Here is a 24,988-nt window from a genome sequence, read left to right as displayed (position 1 = left end):
GGCAAACATTAAAACTATTTCAGGCAAGAATCAATGGATGCTAAAAAGTTTAATGAGAAACAGAATATTTGCATTATCTCAATATATCTCCCTACAAAATATTTGCTATTTAAAAAAGTAGAAAATATTAACTTTCCAATATAAAAACGTGGCAGACACCATCTTAACTAAAATTATTCTTAACAGCAATAGGACTTCTGCTTCCAGGAAGATGGGTGGGTGTACTTATCCCTGTTCGTTTTGCTAAATACAGCTGAAACCCTGGACACTGTCTACGAAAAGAATATAACTTATGACTCAAAGGTGGAGAAAAGTATGCACATTGAATAGGAGCTGAAGCGTAACACTATGGTGAGTTCTGTGGATTTTCTTTTTGCTTCATGTAGTCCAAACTGGATACTGGAAAAGCCAGCTGCCTAGAAACTCCAGTGGGTGTCGACAAAACAAAAGCCTGCAACTCTCAGGCCACAAAAACCAGGCATGGGACAGCCTAGCAAGATAGAACTTCTATACTGTAACCTCTTTGCTCTACACAAACACCAAAGAAAAAAACACGGCCCCATGCTTCCTCACCACTAGCTAAGGTCTCATGGGGAGCCTAGGCTTGCCCCCTCACCAGCCTGCGATGAGGTGCCCCTGCTCCCCCACTGCAGTGGTATCAGAGAGGGCTAAGGAGGGAGGCAGGATTTCATCCCTGCCATCCTGTCCCCTACCCTATGGTATAAGTGAGACCATGAGGAGAGCCTGGACATCCAATCCCAACTGGAACAAGGGATCTCTCCCCTTCCCTGCTGTGGGGAGGAGGGCAGTATAAGAAGAGGCCCAGGGGACATCAGGACATCCACCTCTACCCAGGTAAAAGGCCAGCTCTGCCTTCTGACATCAGTAAAGACCACGGTGAGGAGCAGTAATTAGGTACTCCTACCCTTCCTGGCCAGGGAGACATCAGGAGAGGCCCAATGAAGAACCTTTAGGAGGGAGTGTCCCCTGACCCCTTCCACTACCTGAGTGGTATCAGAAGAAGACAACTAGAACAGGAAGTTTAAAGAAGATCCAGAGTCTCATAACCTAATACCTAAAATGTCTAGGCTACAATCAAAGATCACTTGTCATACCAAGAACTAGAAAGATGTCAAAATGAATGAAAAAAGATAGTCATCAGATGCCCACAAAGAGATCGCAGGAGTTTCTGAATTATCTGACAAATATTTTACAGCAACCCTCAGAAAAATGCTTCAGTGAACAACTGCAAACACATCTGAAACCAAAAAAAAAGAAAAAAGTTCTCTCAAATAGAAGACATAAAGAACTGAATGAAAAATACAACAGCTGAAATAAAAGTTACCACCACCAGAAATGGTTCAAGTTGACATGATGGGCCTTCTGGTAAAACACAATGAGAAGAATACAGCATCACTTCAATGGTCTGTAGTATTTCTACCCAAAACTAACCTGCAGGAGAATCTGATCATGAGAAAACATCAAACAAAACCAAATGAAGGTGCATTCTACAGAGTTACTGGGTTGTACTTTTTCAAACTGTTGAGGACAATAAAGAGAAGGTAGACGTAAGGAACTGTTCCAGGTTGGAGGAGCTCAGAGGGAACTGATAACTAAACACATGCTTCTGTATCAGTCCTGGAACCATGAAGTATGTTGAGTCAACTGTTGAAATCTATTAAGAGCCTGGGATTGGGCGATAGTGTTATTTCTCTGTTGATTTCCTGATTGTCATTATCATCATACTGTAGTTGTACAGATGTATATAGTAGTACATGTACACACACACATATATATAGCCCTTGTTTTTAGGAAATATAACCCCTCCTTAACCATGGTTTTGCTTTCTTTGGCTTAGTTACCTAAGTTCAAAAATATTAAATGGGGCATCCCTGGTGGTCTGGTGGTTAAGAATCTGCCTTGCAATGCAGAGGACACCCTGTTAAATCCCTGGTCCAGGAAGATCCCACATGCCATGGAGCAACTAAGCCTGGGAGCCACAACTACTGAGCCAGCTCTCTGTGAGCCCCAAGTGCCGAGCCCACGTGCCACAACCATTGAAGCCCATGAGCTTAGAACCCACGCCCCACAACAAGAGAAGCCACTGCAGTGAGAAGCCTGTGTGCCACAACGAGAGTAGCCCCATTCCTCACAGGCAGAGCAAGCCTGCGAGCAGCAGTAAAGACTCAGCACAGCCAAAAATAAATAATTTTTAAAATCTCAAATGGAAAATTCCAGAAATAAGCAATTCCTAATTTTTAAACTGGGTACCTTTCTGAGTATCATGATGAAATGATTCTACTCGCACCATTCTGCTCTATCAATCATCCCTTTGTCCACTATATCCTGCCTGTTAGTCTCCATCATCAGACCTGCGATCTAGCTAGTACAGTGCTTGGGTTCGAGTAGATCTTACCTTACCTGTTGGAAGCCGAGAGAGGAAGCAGCAAGGCAGCTCTTCCTCACATGGGGCTGCCCCGGGGGCCCAATATGTCCCCTCCAGAGCTGCCGGGAAGAGAAAGGAACCTGCAAGGCAGCTCTTCCCCGCGAGGTTGTCCCAGGGGCCCGGTATGTCCCTTTCTTCCTTCTGTCTTACTGTTGTTGGGCTTTCTATTAATTTTTGGAAATGATAATATATAGTAATAAGGCCTCACTGGAAAAGTCCAAGCCTTTTTGGAAATGCTCAAGATTGCTCTGGCTCAGGACACGACCATAAACATCAAGTCATAAAAGAAAAGGCCACAGGTATAGTTTGGCTGCTTACTTAAAAGATTATAATGTTCTAGAATAGAAAAGAGTAGAGGTATTTAGATTTAGAAGTAGATATACTGCTTTAGTTTACTTGCTCCTTGGTTGAAAGGGTTTTCACTATTGCTATTTCTTTGGTGCTATTTGTTCATTGTTTCCCTTTCTTTAAACAACATGGGATATTATGGGTATTTTTGTAAAATTAGAAAAAGGGGTATATAGGATTTTAATAGAAGACTTATATTAACCAGCTTTACTGCCATTATCTTACTATTAATAGAGGTGTTTTGCTGCTTTAGAGGTGTTTTTGCTGTTTAATAGTTAATCGTTGTAAATTGAGATTTTGTGGTTTCAGGTAAAGAAAAATATCAGGTTTTTCTCATGGTACTATTTTCAGAAATGTCAAACATGTTACTGTGACACTTCCCATGTGTTGTTTTATTGTCCAAAGAATTTACACTATACCTGAGATTTGTGGAACATTGTTTTTGTTAGAGTGAGAATGTTAGGCCATTGAGGCAAGAAGATTATGTACGGGACACTTAAGTATAAACCCTGTAATCGGAAACGTTCTAGATGAATGCTTAGGGGAAAAACATGGGGAAAAAAATATTGACTGAAGCACAAACCAATATCTGATATAATATGTGGTGACCTCAGGGGGAGGTAACATTCATTCTATAAAAACTGAGCTATCCTAAAAATTAAAAAAAAGCTACACCTCTTCTACGCAACCACCTGTGTGTGTGTGTGTGTCTGTCTTCTTCCTCACCGACGCCACTCATCCCTTGGGTACTCCTGGTCCTGCCGGGGCTGGACCTCGGCACTTACCCAGTAATGGCCCCAAAGCACAGAGGAGAGGGGCTGGCAATCTGGACACACCAAAGAGAAGCTGTCAAGGGCTTTCTCCAAGTGAAAAGGTGAACGCTGTAGACTTAATAAGGAAAGAAATATTCTAGCTATGAAATTGTGAAGGAAAAGGAAATTTGTGCTAGGATTGCTGCAGCACCTCAAACTGCAAAAGTTATAGCCACAGTATACAATTAAGTGCTTAGATAAAATGGAAAAGACAATAAACTTGTTCAGTAAATTATTTTGATAGGAAGGCCATAGTTACATAATTTTTATTACATATATTGTTATAATTGTTCTATTTTTAGTCACTGTTGTTTCTCTTAACTGTGCCTAATTCATAAATTAAGCTTTATCATAACTATGTACATATGTGTAGGAAAATACTGTATATATGAAGTACTTTTCCAGTAGTCATGTATGGATGTGAGAGGTGGACTATAAAGAAAGCTGAGCACCAAAGAATTGATGCTTTTGAACTGTAGTGTTGTAGAAGACTCTTGAGAGTCCCTTGGACTGCAAGGAGATCCAACCAGTCCATCCTAAAGGAGATCAGTCCTGGGTGTTCATTGGAAGGACTGATGCTGAAGCTGAAACTCCAATACTTTGGCCACCTGATGCAAAGAGCCGATTGATTTGAAAAGACCCTGATGCTGGGAAAGATTGAGGGCAGGAGGAGAAGGGGACGACAGAGGATGAGATGCTTGGATGGCATCGCCGACTCAATGGACATGAGTTTGGGTAAACTCTAGGAGTTGGTGATGGACAGGGAGGCCTGGTGTGCTGCGATTCATGGGGTTGCAAGGAGTCAGACACGACTGAGCGGCCCAACTGAACTGAACTGTCCACAGTTGCAGGCATCCACTGAGGGTCTTGGGACATATCCCCTGAGGGTCAAGGGAATTACTGTATACAAGGGTGCCTTGAAGGGTAATGACAACCACTTCAGCAATTAACTTTCAAATGGCTCAGGGGAAAATCAATATGCATACATCGGCTCAGAAGGCAAATAGGATAAGTTATCAACAATTGGGGGAGTTAGGTAAAAGTCATACAGAAAGTATTTGTCTAATTTTTTTCAACTTCTCTATCAATTTTAAATTATTTCAAAATAAAAAGTTAACATAGGGAACTGGTTAGATAAATTATGGTACAGAGAATTATGTAATTATTAAAAATTATTCTAAGGACTTCTACTGATATGGACATGAACAAATATATGACCGCTCTGATAAAGTAAATGACGAAAAAGGCAAGTTTACAAAATAACGTAACTTTAAAATTTTTTTACGATGAGTTTCTATTAGTTCTACGATCAGAAAAGACCAAACCTATTCTATGGGCAGTGAGGGAGGAGCAAAGAAAAGAGAGCAACCAACCAAACACCATTGTTCTGATTTCCTAGTTAATACACCACATTTATTTATTTATCTAATAAATTATTATATATTTATCTATTTATTCTTGTAGAAGGACTAAAATCAGGGCAATAATGACCACCAAACTCTGGGAGATTGTGAAGGACAGGGAAGCCCGCTGCAGTCCATGGGGTCATAAAGAGTCAGACACAACTTAGCGACTGAACAGCAACAAGAAAATTACCACCACTGTGAGTTACATTCTTGCAGTTCTTATACATTAATAAACTGATTTTCTCAGCTGTATGCATTAGTCTCTTATTAACTTGATTATGGTAAGTTAGAAGTGAAAGACGCTCAGTCGTGTCCAACTCTCTGCAACCCCATGGACTGTATAGTCCATGGAATTCTCCAGGCCTGGGTTGGGAAGATCCCCTGGAGATGGGAAAGGCTACCCACTCCAGTATTCTGGCCTGGAGAATTCCATGGACTGTATAGTCCATGGGGTGGCAAAGAGTCGGACACAATTGAGCAACTTTCACTTTCCTAATACTGGAGTGGGTAGCCTTTCCCTTCTCCAGGGGATCTTCCCAACCCAGGGATCGGACCCAGGTCTCCCTCATTGCGAGTGGATTCTTTATCAGCTGAGTCAAAAGGGAAGCCCAAGAATACTGGAGTGGGTAGCCTATCCCTTTCTCTAGGGGATCTTCCTGACCCAGGAATTGAACCATGGTCTCCTGCATTGCAGATAGATTCTTTACCAACTATCAGGGAAGCCACGGTAAGTTAAAGTCATTACAAATGCAGTCACCTCTGGATGGATCAGCAAAAGAGAATCCCAGAACCAACAGAACCCAGACCCTAAATGTGCAGGGCTTGCTGAGCACCACCAGCCTGTGGGATCTGTCTAGCATCCTTGGGGTAGCCTCCCTCTGGATCTTTTCACCAAACTGGACCAATGAGTCCAGCACTCACCAGAGAGCAGGTTTTAGTACAGAGAAAGAGGAACTCTAAAGATTCCCACATACAAAGTTATGTATCTTCAATCTTTGAAACAGATCCTCAATCTTTGAAGAGAGATTTTCTGATAGCACGAAAAAAGCTAACATAATCCCTGTCTTCATGAGTTAAAAGGGGGAGATGCACTCAAGGCACTCAGGGCACTCAAGCCATTTCCAGTGACGATATCAGTGTACGGATTAGGATCAGTGCCGAGGGGAATGATGTGTGTCCATTTAACATGTTTTAAGTTAGTGATACAAGCTTGGATACCTCTACTAGAAAAGCACTCTGGGCACACTCAGGATTGATTGCTCACACCATAAATTAGGCAGATTCTTATTTCTCCTCTTCCTACCAACTTTCTATCAGGGTCAATGAAGATGACAAATACAAACACTGTTTTTTTCCCTAGAGGGCCTGTTAAATTGGTGAGTAAGGAAGTTGAAACTAATGACTAGAAGGCGTGTACAGTTGGCGCTCCAGGCATCCTGTCCTCTTGGGACCAAACTACGGTCCTCTGGGAAGTCCTCCGACGTACAGCCAAGCCTTTGACGTCGGACAACAGCAGGGTTTAGCACAGATTGTGTTTGCAGAGCGTCAAGAGCCAAAGAAAAGTAACAGGATTCGAAGAACTCAAAACGATTTTGGAAGATGAGTGAATGTTGCCACTGGGGACAGGCTGTTGGCATCTCGTGTTGCTGCATTGTGTAGGGACCTCTGCGAGCGTTTTGCTGCCCTTTTAGATTGGGAGGGATTCCCAGATGGCCCTATTGGTGAAGAACCCGCCTGCCAAAGCAGGAAACCTAAGAGACCGGGCGGGGGATGGGAGTTCGATCCCTGGGTGGGGGAGATCCTCTGGTGGCGGGCATAGCAACCCAGGTGCTCCCAATTCGCCAGTATTCTTGCCTGGAGAATCCCCACGGACAGAGGAGCCTGGGGGGCTACAGCCCTTACCGTCGTACATGGTCGGACAGGACTGAAGCACACGCTTATATTGGGAAAGGGAATCTGCAGAGAGAGAGGGTCACTTATGATTTCTTTCATCCTGTACCAGTTCCTGGTGGACTAACAGTGACATATGTCACGAAACATCAAGTTGGTTCGCATTTCTGGGGACCTGACCTAACTTTTAACTATGTTGTTTAGTCGCAAAGTCGGGTCTGACTCTTGTGCTTCCTAGACTGTAGCCAGCCCTCCAGGCTCCTCTGTCAATGGGCTTTACCCAGGCAAGATTACTGGAGTGAGTTGCCATTCCCTTCAGGGGATCGTCAGGATCCAGGTCTCCTGCATTGGCAGGCCGATTCTTTACCACTGAGTCACCTGGAAAGCCAACTTCTAACTCTAAGGATGCCCTAATTAAGTACATATTATCATCCCTATTTCACAGATGAGGCTTAAGGACAGAACTTGTCCAAGGTCTTAAAAATCAATAAATGATGAATTCTGATTTGGATGCATAGTTCAGCCTGGTCTGGTGGATGGACAGTGTGTGTGGACAGGTATCTAGAATACACTGAATGAATAATTTGGACCGAATGAACAAAAACTTTGACTCCCACTAAGTGTTTAGTTATTTGTGTGACCTTCTTACCAGCTCAGCAGTTTCTGGTCCCTTCCACCCTAAATGAAGAAAGATCAAAGTTCTTGGTACTTATAACAAGATCACTTTGATAATTTCCCACGTACTTTGACTAAAATCATGTTTGTTATTAATAATGACTTAGCACAACTTTGTAAACCAACAATGTGTGCACGTGTGCTAAGTCGCTTCAGTTGGGTCCCATACTTGAATTAAAAAAAAAAAAAAAAAAAATCAGCTTTTAGCTTCAGTTATTCAGGTTGAATAAGTTTGTAACCCAGCAAAACTGCTGCAGGGGTCGCCTGAGCACAAAAGCCTTTCTTTTTTTTATCCCCCATTTCTAATTTGTTAGATAACAAACTTCAGACTTCTAAACCTCCCTGTTCCAAAAAGCAAATTCAAATAGTTGCTAATAGAAACAAAGGAGGAAACCAAAGTGCAGTGATTAAAGCAGGATCCTGGTTCCTCCTCAAGGAATAAAAAAAAAGAAAGAAAAAAAAAAAAAAAGAAACTAATGACTAGAAGAAGTTTATGAACAATGCTAGATTTCAGTTATTGTATCAATCCTACTTTCTACATTGGATTATCAACACTCACTGGTAAATAATTTGATCCAATTCTGAAGTCATAGAGAATTTAACCACTCCTCTCAGAGGTAATATTTAAGAATCTTTGTCACACAGTTTTATTTAGCTATAGAATTAGAAATAGTGTATAGTGCCAGAATGGTTTCAACTAGTTTGAAGATGCGTAAAGGTGAGCCATCAGCTAGTCATACCAAGAATACAGTAGGCAGAAAAATCAAAATCTCAAAGCATACTTCTCAATAAATACTTCTTCCTATGATGATACAATTTTTATGTAACACAGAGAGTTAAGAAGTGGGAAAAAATAGCTTAAGTATAACCTTTCTTTACAAAAAGAAATAAGGTGTACTCTCAAAAAATGCTTTCCAATATTTTTCAAACAATAATCTACATAAAATATTTCATTATTATATATACTCAAGTAGTGCTAAAGTATATATACATTTTAACCCCAAATATTAATATTTTATAAAGATATAAAAATGACATATTTTTTATTGAAATTAGGTATTTCAATATCTGTTAGGGCCTTTGTCACCTCTGAGGGAAAGCTAATGTCCAAGGAATAAAAGAAAAAAAATCAAACTTCTTACCTCTTTGTAATTAATACTCCCATCCTGAAGGTGGAGAAACTCCAGAGCTCTGTGCCCTGTAATAAATAAATATATAAATGAATTAAATCCAACTGTAACTGAAAACAGAACTGCCTGAAGATCATTTTAAAAGGAAAATATATAATTTTGTGCCTGTAACTGTCAAGGAAGTGGGAAGTGAAAATTCAATTTGTACTAGTAATTTTCATTAGCCAATAATTAGATTCAAACAATATTGTTACAGTACAAATCAAAATTACAGTTTCTGCTTAACTAGCTCTTATGACCTTGGGTAAGTTACATTACCTCTCCAGGCCTCAGTTTCCTCCTATGTAAAATTAAGTAAATAACATCCACCTTATAGGTTTGGTAAGAGAATCACACACACACAAAAAAAGGCTAAGTGATGAGCTCATGACTGATAAATGCCAAAAACAGAAGTTATATTTTGCTTCAACAACCCACTGGGGTAGACAAACCAAGTTTATCTGTACAATACAGGGTCTAAACCATGGACTGAATCAATGACCCATAAATGTTTTCTTCATCATTGGACTACTTTAGAAGGAGAAAAAAAAGTCTCAAAAAGCCACGTGCTCCACCCACACACCCACGCCCATAAGATATGCACACCCACACCCTCAATCTTCTTAGTATCAATAACAGGAACACTCCTCGTGAAGACATAGTCAAAGGTGACACCTTATTTCTATTGGAAATCACATCCAATGTTTTAATTCGTACAACAAAAATCTAGCCTCTACCATGTTATAAACATTTATATCATAAAGAGGCAAGGTCGTAGCTGACACAAATAGCAGGTATACAAGATTATAGAGGCTTACAAACTGAAACCACTGAAGGAGGCAAATTCTAATTAGCTCATATAAATGTCAACCATCTACACAGGCCTTATATAAGAAGTGAAAACAAGAATCAGGATATTTATGAAATCATGTAAGTTATTGGCAAATAATTATTGAAGTTTTAATTTCTTTTTGTATAAGAATCCTCACAATCTGTGCAGATTTGGAATTGCCTTCAATTATGTCCACATAAACATATTATATTTTACATTTAACATATATTAACATATTAATCATTAGGACTCTTGTTTGGCACCTACTGAAGAAATGGAAGCAACAATCTGCTTTTTAAAAATTTTAAGATTTCATCTGTCTTGCTAATTTTTTACTCTAAAGATTAAAAAGTTGAATATTCCCACTTATATTTGTTCCTCTTTGGCCCACTGCTAGTGTTTTTAGCAATTTCAGTTTCACAGAACTTAGATGTGCAAGATAATTTAGAATTCATCAAGAAGTTCAGCCCCCTCATTTTGCAAAAGAGAAAGAGAAAGTGAGTTGCCCAGAGTCACTCACGTAGTTTATAGCAGAGCTGGTATTAAAACCTACGCCTAATTCACTTTTCCACTGTCTCGTGACTCTAACATCTAACATTTTAGATGTTAAATGACTAACACTTTAGCATAGATGTTTCCTGAAAGAACACTGGACCAGCTGTTAGGATATGTAACTCTAGACTAGGTCAGTAACAAGTTAGCTGTGAAAACTCTCTGTGATCCATTTCCTCTATTGTAAAATAAAGGAACTATACTCAGTGATCTCCAGTATTCCTTCAAATCATAATTCTGTGATCATACAGTTCTTGTCCAGCAGAGCTCAATATTCTGATTTGCACTGATAAATTTTCATATTTTTTTTAAATTGGGGGATAATTGCTTTACAATGTTGTATTAATTTCTCCTGTACAACGTGAGTCAGCCATAAGTATGCATATACCCCTCCCTCTTAAGCCTCCTTACCCCCATCCCAAATTTTCATTTTTCATTCATAATCTTGTTCTGCTTTGAATCTTCTAGAGGTAGCATAACTAAAACATTGGTACTGTTTTTATCTAAAGAGTGAAAAAACATTACGAATACATTTCATCCAAGAACCAACCTTTTGTGCTACCATCTACCTTTATCCAGATCACTCAGCCTTTGCCCCGCCCCGAGCTCATAGGCATCGGCTTATTGTATCCCTGGGCTCCCCAAATCCTGCCATCATTCTGGGCATCTCTAATACCAGGGACTGCTCAAATTTCCCCACTTCCTTGCCCTCCCTGAAGCCAACCATCTCTAAAGCTGTTTGACTCAGGGGACCCAGTCCCGTGGCTATATGTGGTCCTTTATGTATACTTGGAAACGTAGAAACAAAAATAGATTCCTCACTCCTCCCACACTACACCCACTTTTCTCTTCTCCCATTCTATCAGTTCTTCTGCTTCATGGGAACACCCCCCCACCCCCCAAGTTTATCCAGTTCCTATTTCCCCATGCAGAGAAACAGCCCGAGACCCAGTGACCAAAGCACCTTCCTCTCCTCCATGGACTTCACTCTGATAGTCCCCAACCCTGGACGACTCCAGCCTGGGCTTTCCCCCCTTCACTGCCGCATGGTTCAGGGCAGCAGGGGAACTCGTTGTCAACACATGGGATCAATTCTAAATCTCCTCCATAACATTTGACAGATACACTGTCCTTCATACCATGACAAGAGACTGGCACTTACCTATTTCTATGTGTGTCGAAACGCCACATGGTGAACTTCTAGGGCAAAGGAAGCCCAGCAGCATCAGCAGTCCTGACCAGAATCTGAAAGCAGACATGCTCTCATTACTCCCCGCTCCCATGGTGACGAGCAATGCTCTGAGCTGCGGCAGCACAGAGTCTAGAAGCCTGGCCCAGACCAGCTGCTCTCCCTCTAACCAGGTCACTGACACGGGAAACCCTGCCTCATTTCAAAATAATATTATTTCCCAGTGAAGTCAACTGTTTAACTACTGTTTAACTTCACCAGGACAGCAAACAAACTCCACCTGGGAGAGGAAAGGAAAAAAATAAGGATAAACTGAAATCTCAATGCCTCCCGTTAGGAGCATTCCCACCTTCTGACTCTGGTTTCTCCTGGATTTCTTTTTAATATAACATTTGGATGGAGATGCAAGCAAAGTTGTCTCCAAATATTCTTTGCTTTCTTTAAAAAAAAAAAAGATATTGACAACCTTTATCTTTAAAAGATATTGATTGTATTGACAATCCATATATTGGACCACCTCACCTCACAAGAGTCGATTTCTCTTGCATCTTTCCACACATACATCTGGTTGCCCTGCTTCCTCGGCTTCTGCAGCCACAAGTGCTGGGAAAGCTTTTATGATGATCAGTTGGAACCGGCTTCTCTTTCATTATTTGGCAACAGATAATGACACTTGTATGGGATTACACAATAGCAACTACTCCTGGTCTCTTTCTCCCCGGCTGTTCTTAAAGCGCTTATCCAGAACCTGCTGCCTGGTCAGATTCCTGCAAGCAAAGATGCTGATAACACTTTCAGCGGGGGAGAGGGAAGTGTGAGTGGGGAGAGACAGATTTCAGATCAAGAAAGGATTCAGAAAATGAGAGGTTCAGAATATACCTGACATACAAGTATGCAATCTATCACACTTAATCCATGGGAGAACTTAGGTGTAACTCTTTGTAGAAATGATGGTGATCTTAAAGCTCAGATGACGCATAACATTAGAAGCAGGAAAGTTGATTTTGAAAGAAGGGGAGGACACAGAGTCCATTCTCAGGTTAGCCAAATGGAAGAGAAGAAGAGAAGACGGGATGATCTGAGACCCTCAGGCATCTGCCAAGTTTCCTTTGCTCCTGCAAAGCCCCCAAAGAAAGCAATGCTAACAGCTCTTCCCCAACCTGGACAGCCTGAGGCCCCACTGCTCCTGACTGTAGGTCAGAGGCCATAAACTGAGTGTTTTGTTTGGCAAATGGACTGTTTTATAAACTTAGGCCAATTTTTTTTTTTTTTTTTTTTTTACAGGAAAAATCTGCATAGAAATCTAGATTTCTGGGAATTCACTGCAGTGGACCAGCTAGATTTCTATGCTGAGAGCCCCGGGTTCGATTCCTGGTGCGGGAACTAAGATCCCCAAAGCTGTGCAGCACAACCCTTAAAACACAAACAACAAAACCTGATTTCTAGCTGTTTTTAAAAAACAAAGAACTGGCTTCATGAACTGATGCCCCCATATGCGAGGACCACCAGCTGGAGCTCCATCCAGCTGGCAATCTCTGTCCCCAGCCAGAGGTACCCTCCCCACGTTCCCCCGTCCCCACCAGCCACACGATGCGTGCAGCCTGCTGGACCCTTCTGGCCACCAGAAGCCGTGGAGTTTGCCCCCTTCTCACTCCAGGTTTTCTAAAGCCTGCATGTGAGAGGGTGGTGATTACAATTTAGGGCTCTGGTAAGCCCAGAAGAACTTTCCCTGGTGGCTCAGATGGTAAAGAATCTGCCTGCAGTGCAGGAGACCCAGGTTTGATCCCTGGTTTGGGAAGATCCCCTGGAGAAGGAAATGGCAACCCACTCCAGGATTCTTGCCTGGAAAATCGCATGGACAGAGGAGCCTGGCAGGCTATAGTCCATGGGGTTGAAAAGAGTTGGACATGACTGACCAACTTCGCTTCACAAGCCCAGAAGACCCAGGAGTATTCAGTGAACAACAAGGTAAGAAGGCTGCAAAGGGTCAACAGGGAAGATGAAGCACTGCCTGAAAATGGGATCTAATGAAATTTAATAAAACAAACCCAACCACAAAGCTCCAGAGAAAGAAACAGGTTCAGGGATCCGTAACTAAGCAATACTAATCCCGAGTTTCTCATTACATATAATTTTTGTGTTTACGGTTCAGAATGACTTAATTTTATGTATGCAATAGAACAAGAGGTAATTACTTGCTTAGGCAGTCTAGTGTGATGGTTATGAGATAGGACCTTTACAGGACAATAGTGCTTGAGATTTTGTGAAGTCTGTATTACCCTCGTAACTATGAAAACAAATATACAACTTTTAAAGGAAAGTTAAAATATAGCTTGCAATATTAAGAAAACTATCTGACAAATGTGTATGGAATTATTTTTCTTTCCACCCCCTGCCCTCTTTCCTAATACATGAACACACCTGGCCAGCTCTGGAAGGCATCAGGGCAGCCTAGAAGCAAGATGGGAGTCAGGAGGGAATCATTTCTGCTCTGAAAGGGAGTTTGCAAAGAGCACAGAATAGTGGGGGAGTCAGGCAAGGGACAAGGTGAATTTCCTAGGCCCTAGGCACTTTTGCCTTGGTGGCAGCCTCCTCTTTCATAAAAATAAACATTTTTCTTAAAGAAAAAAAAATCACATTTTACATCTGCGTTGCTATCAAGGTTAATATATTAATACTTAAAAGTAAAATCTTATTTTTTAATTCTGACTTTATAAGAAGGGAAACGTTTTTGTGTTCCCATAAAAACACTATGGGCCCTAGGCAGAGTGGGCACCGTTTGAAATAGAACACTGGAAACGTAAGAGTAATTTCTGATCAAGAGAAGCAACACAGCCGACTTCATTATTCTGGGCCTCACTTGCTCAACAAAACAGATTTCCCCAAACCTCAGAAATCAACCATCCATAGAGCTCCCTCTGCAGGCAGGAGATGGAAACACACCAGTTCCCCAGTCCAGAAATGATACCCAGTTCAGCTCAGTCGTGTCCTACTCTTTGCAACTCCATGGATTGCAGCACACCAGGCTTCCCTGTCCATCACCAACTCTCGGAGCCTACTCAAACTTAGCACTGCCTCTCACCCAAAATTCCTTCAATAGAACACATGAAAGATTAAACTCTGAAAGTGCAAGTAGCTCAGTTGTGCCCAACTCTTTGCAACCCCATGGGCTGTAGCCCGCCAGACTCCTCTGTCCATGAAATTTTCCAGGCCAGAATACTGAAGTGGGTAGCCATTCCCTTCTCCAGGGGATCTTCCCAACCCAGGGATTGAACCAAGGTCTCCCTCATGATAGGTGGATATTTTACCATCTGAGCCATCAGGGAACCCAACGCTATTCCCGTTTCTGCTACAAATGTGACTCAAGACTGAATGACACTGACTCAGCAACCAAAGTCAAGATATAAAGTACAACCTCAGCCTTTCGCCAAAAAAAACAACCTAGAAAAAGTTGAAGAGCCCACACTGTTAGGGAAACTAAATAGTCTTGTTTAGTTTCAGAGACAAAGCAGGGCTGGCTTCTGACCTTGCTTCTAACTACATTGACTCTGAGTGCAAGACTTGATAGATAAGCCCCATACATCAGACAGGGGACCTACCTTGAGACTGCTGAACCCCTGGAGGGGATCAGGCCAAACAAGCTCCAGGCTTAACAAAATTCCAAGTTTTACCGGACAAAACAAACAGCCTTAACATGAAATCAGAGCTGCAATTTGCTCACAGATTGATGATGCTATCAGTTTATGTCCTGGGATTATAAACAGGAGCCCTGAACGGTGAAAATAAAAAGAAATTTAATGAAATTAAGACACTTGCTCCTTGGAAGAAAAGTTATGACAAACCTAGACAGCGTATTAAAAAGAAGAGACATTTCCAACAAAGGTCTGAATAGTCAAAGATATGGTTTTTCCATGTATGGTAGTCATGTATGGATGTGAGAGTTGGACCAAAAAGAAGGCTGATCACTGAAGAATTGATGCCTTGAAACTGTGGTGTTGGAGAAGATTCTTGAGAGTCCCATGGACAGCAAGGAGATCAAATCAGTCAATCCTAAAGAAAATCAGCCTTGAATATTCATTGGAAAGAGTGATGCTAAAGCTCCAATACCTTGGCCACCTGATACAAACAATCAACTCATTGGAAAAGACCCTGATGCTGGGAAAGATTGAAGGCAGGAGGAGAAGGGGATCACAGAGGATGAGATGCTTGGATAGCATCACCGACTCAATGGACATGAGTTTGAGCAAGCTCTAGGAGATGGTGAAGAACAGGGAAGACTGGCAGTTTGCAGTCCATGCGGTTGCAAAGAGTCAAGTATGACTGAGCAACTGAACAACTACTGAACTGTAATTTTCACCCACAGAGCAGACTCACTTCCTGGGACATCTTCCCAATTGGGACTCCAGATGAGCTGTGTCATGGGACTTCCCAGGGCTAAGTCTGGATGCTGGTCAAAACCCAATTTGGTGATGTATCCTCTGCTGTTTCTATTTCTTTTTTAAATGTTAGTATATTGAAAGTAAGCTGGATAATTCTCTAATAAATATTGGTATTATTTGTTTGTCTATAACAAGTGGCTTAATTTGTTAACAAATCCTCTGAACCTGAGACAGAAGTGAAAACTTTCTGTGAAACACCACAGGCTCTACCAAAGCCAGCAAGAACCTCTCCTCTTAGTAGAAATACAGGAGTTTTTTGGGACTAGTGATTCTAAATCAACTCTGAGAGTTAGGCTTCATTTGAACCCAGAGACTCTGAGTATAGGCCTGCTATTTATATCCTCATCAAAGTTGAGGCTTCCTTGCTACTTCCGGAGTTTTAGGCAAAGTCTAACTCTGATCATACCTTGGTTGCCTGATTTTGACAAAAGGGTCCTGTTGACTCACTGGTGGCCTAACTTGTGTCAACTACAAACTGACACTTGCCAAGAGCATTTGGACTTCCCTAGAGGCTCAGACGGTAAAGCGTCTGCCTACAATGCAGGAGACCCGGGTTCAATCCCTGGGTTGGGAAGATTTCCTGGCAAAGGAATGGCAACCAGTACTCTTGCCTGGAAAATCCCACGGACAGAGGAGCCTAGTAGAATACAGTTCATGGGGTCGCAAATAGTCGGATGTGACTGAGTGACTTCACTTCACTTCAAGATCATTGTCAGCGACCGAACCACAAGGGCATTTGCCATCTGCCTCTGAGGAGACTGAACCCCCTGGCGCTACAGCTGTTGAGCTTCAACACTCCCTGAGGGAATTCAGGGTGGAGTGAGGCACTCTGTGCTCCAGGGAATCTGGTGGGACAGGTCTTTAGATAGTTGGATATTTTCAGGAACTGATTTCATGATTCCAATACTTGCATCTCCTCATATCTAGAAAGGCACTAATTGTACTAAATCTTTTCATGCTGACATCAGAGCCTCCTGACAAGCACAAAAGTGAAAGTCAAAGTCGCTCAGTTGTATCCAACTCTTTGTGACCCACTGGACTGTAGTCCATGGATTCTCCAGGCCAGAATAGTGGATTGGGTAGCCTTTCTGTTCTCCAGGGGATCTTCCTAACCCAGAGATTGAACCCAGCTTCCCTGATGGCTCAGGCGGTAAAGCGTCTGCCTGCAATGCAGGAGACCTGGGTTTCCTCCCTGGGTTGGGAAGATCCCCTGGAGAAGGCAATAGCAACCCACTCCAGTACTCTTGCCTGGAACGTCCCATGGACGGAGGAGCCTGGTAGGCTACAGACCATGGGGTCGCAAAGTCAGACACGACTAAGTAACTTCACTCATGCACTGCAGGCGGATTCTTTACCAGCTGAGCCACAAGGGAAGCCAGAATAGCAGAAAACCTTTTGTAAAATGAGTGTTTAATTGTATTGAACTCCCACCTTCACCAAAATCTTATATAATGACTTCCCCCCACTGCCTCTTTGGAGCAGTCTCTCAGAGCTATCTGAGGTGCTGCCTCTCAGGCTGCAGCCCTCATTTTGCCCCAAATAAAACTTAACTAGAAACTCTCAAATTGTGCATTTTTTTAGTGGACACTTTAATCTCGCTATTGTTTGACCCAGATCAGCTAGCATGGATTTTAACACTGAGCTGAATTTAAGGTAGCAACCGTACCGAGCCTTATACCTTCTCTTACAACAAACCTATGGGGCAGGTTATTCCATCCCGCAAAGCAGCGGACCCAGGTTAAAGGGATTTTCCTCTCCAAAGGCGCTTATATCAAGGGCATCCCTGCTCCCGGTTAACGCAGAAATAGACAAGCATCCAGGCAGCAGAACGCTGGGCCACACTGCACCCTCTCCGAGAACACTTGCCCCAAATTCTAAATGCACAGGAGCTACGACGGTGAATCATCCTGATCACGTCCTAAGAAACTGGGGCTGACATCTGCACATCCACGGACCAAGCACTAATTCCAGCGGCGGGGAAAGCTGGTTGAGGGATTGGTGGTGAGAGGGAGCGGCGGAGGGGACTAAGGAATAGTTACAAAGCTGACGCGGGTCCGCAGGCGCCTCTACCAGCGAGCTTTCCCGTTCCCATCCGCCATCCTTCCCAGGTCGCGCAGGAAGCCAAGCCTGCCGGCGCTCTCGGTCAGTCAAGGTCTAGAGTTCGCGGCTGTGCTGCCCAAAGGGCGCGGGAAGAGGGCGCTGCTCTCCGCCGCCTGCAGCCCGCGTCCCCGCCGCCCGGCGCGCCCCCGCCGCAGCCTGGGTTCCGGGTGCGCACGCTCCCTCGCCTGCTTTCTGCAGCCGCCGCCAGGGCCATGGCGACCTGCCTGCGGCTCCGGAGCTGCCCGGCTCCGCACCTCCGGCGGGCACCTCCCAGCCGGGTCTGCCGCCCCCGTGCCGACTGCCCGGTGGCCCCGATCCGCGGCTACGCCCGAGGCCCGGCGGGCCTCTCCGAGGCCCTGCTGCGCACCGACGGCTTCGTGGGCGGCCTCTGGGTCTCGGCAGCCGCCACCTTCCCGGTGCACGACCCGGCCAGCGGCGCCGAGCTGGGCTTGGTGGCCGACTGCGGGGTGCCGGAGGCCCGCGCCGCCGTGCGCGCTGCCTACGAGGCTTTCTGCAGCTGGAGGGGGGTCTCGGCCAAGGTGAGTGCGCGCCTGATCCAGGGGCGATCGGGGCTTTGTACCCTAGTGAAACCAGCCGTGTCACCTCTGCCCTCCCCAGTGCTCCAGGATACACCACGTGGGAAGACTTAGTAACAACAAAGAAGTTTGGAGCGCCGGCTTTGTGCCAAGCCCGGGTGCGGGGCGTTAGGGAGCGTGACCCCGCCCTCGAGCCTCATAAAGGGTCTGGTAGGGGAGCAGAATACGAACCTGCAATTATAAGCCAGCAGACCGCGGGGGAAGGGTGGTTGGTTTCGGTAAAGGCGCTTGTGATTTCAGAGTATCTGAAGTACTTGCCTGGCTGCAGGAAGACCACGCAGGAGGCTAATAGGGTGGTTTACACGCAGGCTGGTAGTGAATGCTCGGGCCAAGTCATGAACTGGGGAGTGGAGAGAATTGGGGGGGAAAAATCGGGGGCTTTGTGCAAGGGAAGAGACAAACCCAGGACCCCCCTCCAGGTGTGGGGCCTGAATAGGGAGATACATCCATTAACTGACAGAAGTAGAGAATTGGGGGTGTGGGGTGGGGGATGTCAGAGCGGGAGAGATTGCAGCGATGTTGAGGCAGGGAGATTTCCTTCCTCCTTCATTTAGTTTATGACACGGGAGTCAGCCCAGACGTCATTTTCTACCCTGTCCTTCAGCATCCTTCCTCTGAAGGAAGACAGTCCAGCAATGAAATCCAAGTACCAAGGGAGTCTAACAGTGATTCATCCATTAGACATTTTCTGAGCACCTGTTAGGCCACCCACTGTGGCAGGTTCTGGGGGTACAGCAGTTCCACAAAAGAAACATTCCTGCCCTCCTGGAGTTCACTTGGAGGGGAGGGGGGAGGAGATTTAACCTGTGACAAATAACATAGCTAAACAAACAAGTCACTGCTCCTTTCCCCTGGGTCCTGGTGCTTGCTCCTTGGAAGAAAAGCTATGACAAACCTAGACAGTATTAAAAAGCAGAGATGTCACTTTGCCAACAAAGGTCCCTATAGTCAAAGCTTTGGTTTTTCCAGTAGTCATATATGGATGTGAGAGTTGGACTATAAAGAAAGCTGAGTGCCGAAGAATTCATACTTTTGAACCATGGTGTTGGAGAAGACTCTTGAGAGTCCCTTGGACAGCAAGGAGATCAAACCAGTTAATCCTAAAGGAAATCAACCCTGAATATTGATTGGAAGAACTGATGCTGAAGCTCCAATACTTTGGCCACCTGATGCCAAGAGCCGACTCGTTGGAAAAGACCCTGATGCTGGGAAAGATGGAGGGCAGGAGAAGTGGGTGACAAAGTATGAAATGGCTGGATGGCATCACCGACTCAATGGACATGAATTTGAGCAAACTATGGGAGATGGTGAAGGACAGGGAAGTCTGGTGTGCTGCAGCCCATGGAGTCAAAAAGCGTCAGACACAACTTAGTGACTGAACAACAAACAAATAAGTATGTTAAAAGTAATGGATGCTATGAGGGAGAAAAAGCAGAGAAGGCTAACAGGATCAGAGGCCAGAGAAAAGGGGCAAAATGGAAAGTAAATAGTGTGGGCAACTGTATTAATTTGCTAGGGCCACCATAACAGTATCACAGACTCGGTGGCTTAAATAGGAATTTCTTGTCTCAGAGTTCTGGAAGCTACAAGCCTGCTCTCAAGGCGTGTGGGCAGGGCTGGTTTCTCCTGAGGCCCCTCTCACCCTGGCTTGTGGGCGACCATCTTCCCCATCTTCGTAGGCTCCACCCTCTGAACTTGTCAGTGTCCGAATCCCTTCTTGAGAAGACACTAGTTATATTGGGTTAGGATCCACTCTTATGACCTCATTTAATCTTAATAGCTTCTTTCCAGAGCCTATCTCCAAATGCAGTCACATTCTGCGGTACTGGGAGTTATATGAATTTGAGGGGAACCGAATTCAGGCTGCAACATCAGGGTAGGTCTCATTGAGGACAGGAGAGGCAAAGACCTGCGGGGGCGAGGGAATTCAACTGGAGCAAAAACTGAGTCAGGAGCATGCCTGACGCACCTGTAGGTCAGCAAGGAGGCTGACACTGGGAAGAATTAGGAGAGGGCTGGATGGAGTGGGGTGGGTAGCCATTCTAAGGACTAAGTGCGGTCTTACTCTGAGGCAGGGCTTCATTTCAGGGTTTTCAGAGAGCTCTAACTTGCCTTCGGAAAGGATGCTCTGGCCACAGTACTGACAATAGACTGTAGTGGGGGCAACGGTGGAAGTCCAAGGACCGCTAGGAGGTGGTGATTTACATGGGAGATGCTGGTGGCCGGCACTAGAGTTAGTGGTGGAGGCAGTGAGGCGTGTTCTGATAAAGGATATGTTTTGAAGGTGGAAGACAGCTGGTTTCCCCAAAAGACTGTTACAGGGGAGAGAGAGAGAGATGAAAGACAAGACTGAGGGAGGGAGAGGGGTAGGAAGGTGAAAGACAGGACTGAAGGATGACTCCAGGGCTTTTGGCCAGAGCCACTGGAGGGAGAAGGGAAAACCACACACTGGGATGGGGAAGGATGGGGAAGGGGTGAGAGGGGCACAGGGAGAGAAACCAGAGCCCCGTTTTGGCCCCACTGAGTCTGAGATGTCTGTTAGACGCGGAGTGAGGGTAAGGGGGATGTTGAGAAGGGTATTCTCAAATTCATATAACTCCCAGTACCGCAGAATGTGACTGCATTTGGAGATAGGCTCTGGGTAAGGCGCCTGAACTAGAGAGATAACGCACATGAGTGCTAACAGCTGTGGGAGACACAAGCTGGCAGGAAGCGTGTGCATCGAGGTGAGCCCTGGGCCCTCTGGTGTCTTTTTGGAGCTCCCCCCAACCCCACCGGGGCCTGCAGCCTCAACCTACCCCACTGGGGTGTTTCAGGGGCCCAGGAGCAATTCCAGGTGCAGTCAGACGGTCTTCCCTGGGGCCTCTTGGGGACCCCTCCTTCTCGAGAGGACCTCGGAGGACTTACTAAGGAAGCGGTGGGCTCAACTTCCCATCTCTGCCATCTGGATGGCGGGGTGCAAACGCAGCTTGTAAGGCGGCTTTCTTGTCGCCCTACTTCCCTCTCTAGGCCCGTTCACGTCCTTCCTCTGGCCGCTGGGATGAATCATCCCCAGACTGAGGGATTTAACACCTCGCAACAATGCAAAATCATTCTTACCATCCTGGAGGTCCAAGTCCAAGAGGGGTTTGCTGGGCTGCATTCCCTGGGGAAGCTCTGGGGGTTTCCTGGGCTTTTCCACCTTCTAGAGGCTTCCCTGGGGCTTCCCTTGTAGCTCAGTTGGTAAAGAATCCACCTGCAGTGTGGGAGACCGGATTTGATCCCTAGGTCAGGAAGACTCCCCAGAGAACCCGGACACAATTTAGTGACTAAACCACCACCACCAGAGGCCTCCATGAGTCGGTGGTCTGTGACTGCACCACGCCAACCTCCGCTTCTGGAATCTACCTGCTCTGCCTCTTCCCTCCCCCTCCCTTTCATAGTCCTCCTAGTGATTATATGGGGCCCACCTGGATAACTCAGGTCCGCTCTCACCTGACCTTAGTCACGTGGGCAGAGTCCCTTTGGCCTTGTGAAGCAATACATGTAGCCACAGGTTCCAGGGATTAGGCGGGGAACGCCCTGAGGGCCGCTCTGCCCTCCACAGCTGAGCGCTGTTCTTGTTGCTTCTTGTCCTTTCGGAGGCGGGCTTCCCTGGTGGCTCAGATGATAAAGAATCTACCCGCAATGCAGGAGACCTGGGTTCGACCCCTGCGTTGGGAAGATCCCCTGGAGGAGGGCATGGCAACCCACTCCAGTATTGAGGCCTGGAGAATTCCATGGACAGAGGAGCCTGGCGGGCTCCAGTCCATGGGGTCACAAGGGTCAGACAAGACTTAGCAACTACACTACCACCTCTCTACAGAGAGGGTGAAATGACTGTAGTAATATTGTTTTAAGAGCTGTCGATGCCTCTTCTCTGGGGGTTTGAGGTTCAGAAGACTCAACAACACCCTTGAGAGCTAAGATAACAAAGCGTGTTAGCTTATCCAAAATAGGGAGGGGAAAGAACTCAGAGAAAGACAGCTGGTGGTGTTTCCACAGTCTCAGGCTCATGAGTGCTATGAGAAAATAATTTAAATCTTGCCCCTACTAAATGGCTTAGAATGACAAACCAGGTTTGCTGGTTGCTATGGGCAACCACTCAGGCAGATAGGAATAAACCAGAGTCTCCTTTGCTTCATGTACACCTGTTAGATGCAGGAGGCCAAAGCTCAGGGGTGCCTTCCTTCAGGGCACCTCTGTGTGGTCTGCTGACCTGGGTTCTCTGGGCTCTCTCTTTAAGTATATAAATGAATTCCTTTTTAAAAAAAATATTTAAGAAATCATTTCTTCCACAACATACTTAATCAGGTTTCTTTGTTCATCCTTTTATCTTTGAAAATTTTTTTAAAATTGTGGTAAAATGCACATAATATAAAATTTACCATTTTAGCTCTTTGCAAATGTACAGTTCCATGGTATTAAGTACATCCACAGGGTTGTGCCTGGCCTCTCTCTTCTGAAGTGTGCAAAACCCTTTCCTAAACATCACAGACCCCATACCCTGCACCCCAGTCTATGGGACAACTTGCCAGGGAGTCATTAAAATAAAGACCTGGCCATTTGTTGGCAGTCGCCGAGCAAAGATATGGGCAGCTCTCAGGGGTCTGCGGGGGGCTCCACTCGGGACTCCTGAGCGGTGCCCGAGGTCTGCACAGCTCGCCTGTGTCCTGTGGCAAGAACCTGCTCAAGAAATTTGCTTCGAAAACCAAGTAATGCTCCTGAATGGGGGTCCTGCAAAGGGACGGGGCTCCATCTGGGCGTGAGCCTGATGCCCGAGCCCGCAGCCAAGTCTGTAAGCGCAGTCTCTGCTTGTGAAAGCCCACCCGTCACTATTACCATTTGTGGTTTTTCCACCCAGCCTTTTGTCTGTACTTTTATACAGTTGTGATGGTTTTAAGTCTGCTAAAAGCAAAGTGAACTTCTAAAGCAAAGGAATGTTTACATTCCACCGTGGGTCCGAGGTTCCAAATCCTCGGATTCAACCAACCTTGGATTGAAAATGTTTTGCAAAAATTCCACGAAGTTCTCAAAAAACAAAACCTGAACTTGCCTTTCTGGCGACTGTTTTCATCGCATTTGCATTGTATTACCTATGGAGGAAGCTTTGGTGTGAAGGTCCTTGGGCTCTCAGTTGACCCACAAGCCATTGGAGTTCTTGATGATGAGCACCTCCAGAACCCGAAGGAAGACTGGGGCGCCTGGGGGCGCTGAACGGCCTCCTCTACAAAGCGCCCACAGGCTTGCTGTGCACCCCCAAAGTGAGCCGGGAGCTGTGCGACCTGAACGCGGAGCTCTGCAAGGCCTCTCTGGCCTCAGACTTCTCTGCCTGCCGCGTCTTCTGGAGGGCGACCCTCTCTGAGGCCCAGAGCGCACACGGGAGGCCGTCCTGCAGAGGAGCGCTGCGCACGTGGGGCGTCTTCTGATGTCCCAGCAGACCCCGAGGAACGTGCCGCCCAGAGTGTGTGTTCAGGACACGCAGCTATGATGGAGACTGATCGGCTACTGGCAGTGGCTGATTTTGGACCCCGGGATAACAAAGAAGACTTTGTGCAAAGTGATTTCAGCGACCCCGAGACCCTGGACACTGCTTCGCCAAGTGATACCCTGGGCCCTGCGCACACTCGAACCTGTGTGGGATTGACCACGAGGCACTCAACAAGCAGATCCTGGAAGACAAGAGGAGGAGAGAGAAAGGCCACGGGACCGTGGGCCCCTGTGGCCAGAGCACATGGCTGAGCTCAGGAAACAGACGAGGACGAGGAAGGCCAGACCCCGTGTGGACGATGACCTCTCTCCCAAGAACTACCTGCGGGGCGGGGAGTGAGGAGCGAGGGGGCCTCCTGAGGAGCATGCCCCGGGCCACGAGTGGGGCTCCAAGAGGCAGAGCAGGAACTGCGATGGAGAGAGAGGATCAGAAGGGAGTGGATCGTGACCCGGCTCCGGGTGCATGCGCACCGCTGGCGCCGTCCGGCGCCCTCCGGCAGCTGCAGGTGTCGTCTGCACCCTCGCGCTGTGTTGCAGGAGAGGTGGTGAGGCCTGCGGGAAGGGGCTAAAAACCTTAGTGAAAAAAGTCAGAAAATAAGGAACTATACTTGAGGACACTGTGAAATAAGCCAGTCACAAAAGGACAGAGGCTGTATGACTCTACCTGTATCAGGTTCCTAGGGAAGTTAGATTCAGAGACAGAAAGTATTAATAGAATGGTGGTTGTTCAGGCTGGGAGGAATGGAGAGACAGGTCCAGACTGTCAGTTTTGCGACATGAAAAGGTGGTGATGGAGGGTGGTGATGGCTGCAAGACCATGTGAAAGTGTTGTACTTAATGCCACTGAACTGGGTACTGAAAAGTGATTGAGATGGTAAAGGCTGTGTTCTGTGTATTTTACTGCAAAAAGTAAGGAACTATACCTTTGTGTGGTGAAATTCATTATTCGCCTTTACTATAAATAGTAACAGTTGTTCCACAAAACTTTTTTTCACTTTTACAATTTATGACTCAGCACACCCAAAA

The 24,988-nt window shown here is 45.5% G+C and overlaps 2 protein-coding genes and 1 pseudogene across 7 annotated transcripts in view; 2 read left to right on the top strand and 1 right to left on the bottom strand.

Annotated features, from left to right (window-relative positions):
• The window catches only part of GPLD1 (glycosylphosphatidylinositol specific phospholipase D1), a 54,635-nt gene extending 43,213 nt beyond the window's left edge, over positions 1–11,422 (bottom strand). For both annotated transcript variants that reach the window (XM_061147505.1, XM_061147506.1), the window contains exons 1-2: positions 11,293–11,422; positions 8,720–8,775 (exon numbers count right to left, since the gene is read on the bottom strand). In XM_061147505.1, coding sequence (XP_061003488.1) covers positions 8,720–8,775; positions 11,293–11,413 — 177 coding nt within the window. In that variant the 5' untranslated portion in view covers positions 11,414–11,422. The remainder of the gene's footprint in view (positions 1–8,719; positions 8,776–11,292) is intronic.
• Positions 11,423–18,067: 6,645 nt separating this feature from the next.
• ALDH5A1 (aldehyde dehydrogenase 5 family member A1) overlaps positions 18,068–24,988 on the top strand; it is a 31,709-nt gene continuing 24,788 nt past the window's right edge. For all 5 annotated transcript variants that reach the window (XM_061147507.1, XM_061147508.1, XM_061147509.1 and 2 more), the window contains exon 1: positions 18,068–18,397. In XM_061147507.1, the coding sequence (XP_061003490.1) occupies positions 18,071–18,397 (327 nt within the window). In that variant the 5' untranslated portion in view covers positions 18,068–18,070. The remainder of the gene's footprint in view (positions 18,398–24,988) is intronic.
• Positions 21,127–24,302, top strand: LOC133059976 (putative ribosome-binding factor A, mitochondrial; annotated as a pseudogene).

This window comes from Dama dama, chromosome 7, assembly GCF_033118175.1.
Source record: "Dama dama isolate Ldn47 chromosome 7, ASM3311817v1, whole genome shotgun sequence".
Classification (NCBI taxonomy): Eukaryota; Metazoa; Chordata; class Mammalia; order Artiodactyla; family Cervidae; genus Dama; species Dama dama.
This window is presented reverse-complemented; position numbering and strand designations above follow the sequence as displayed.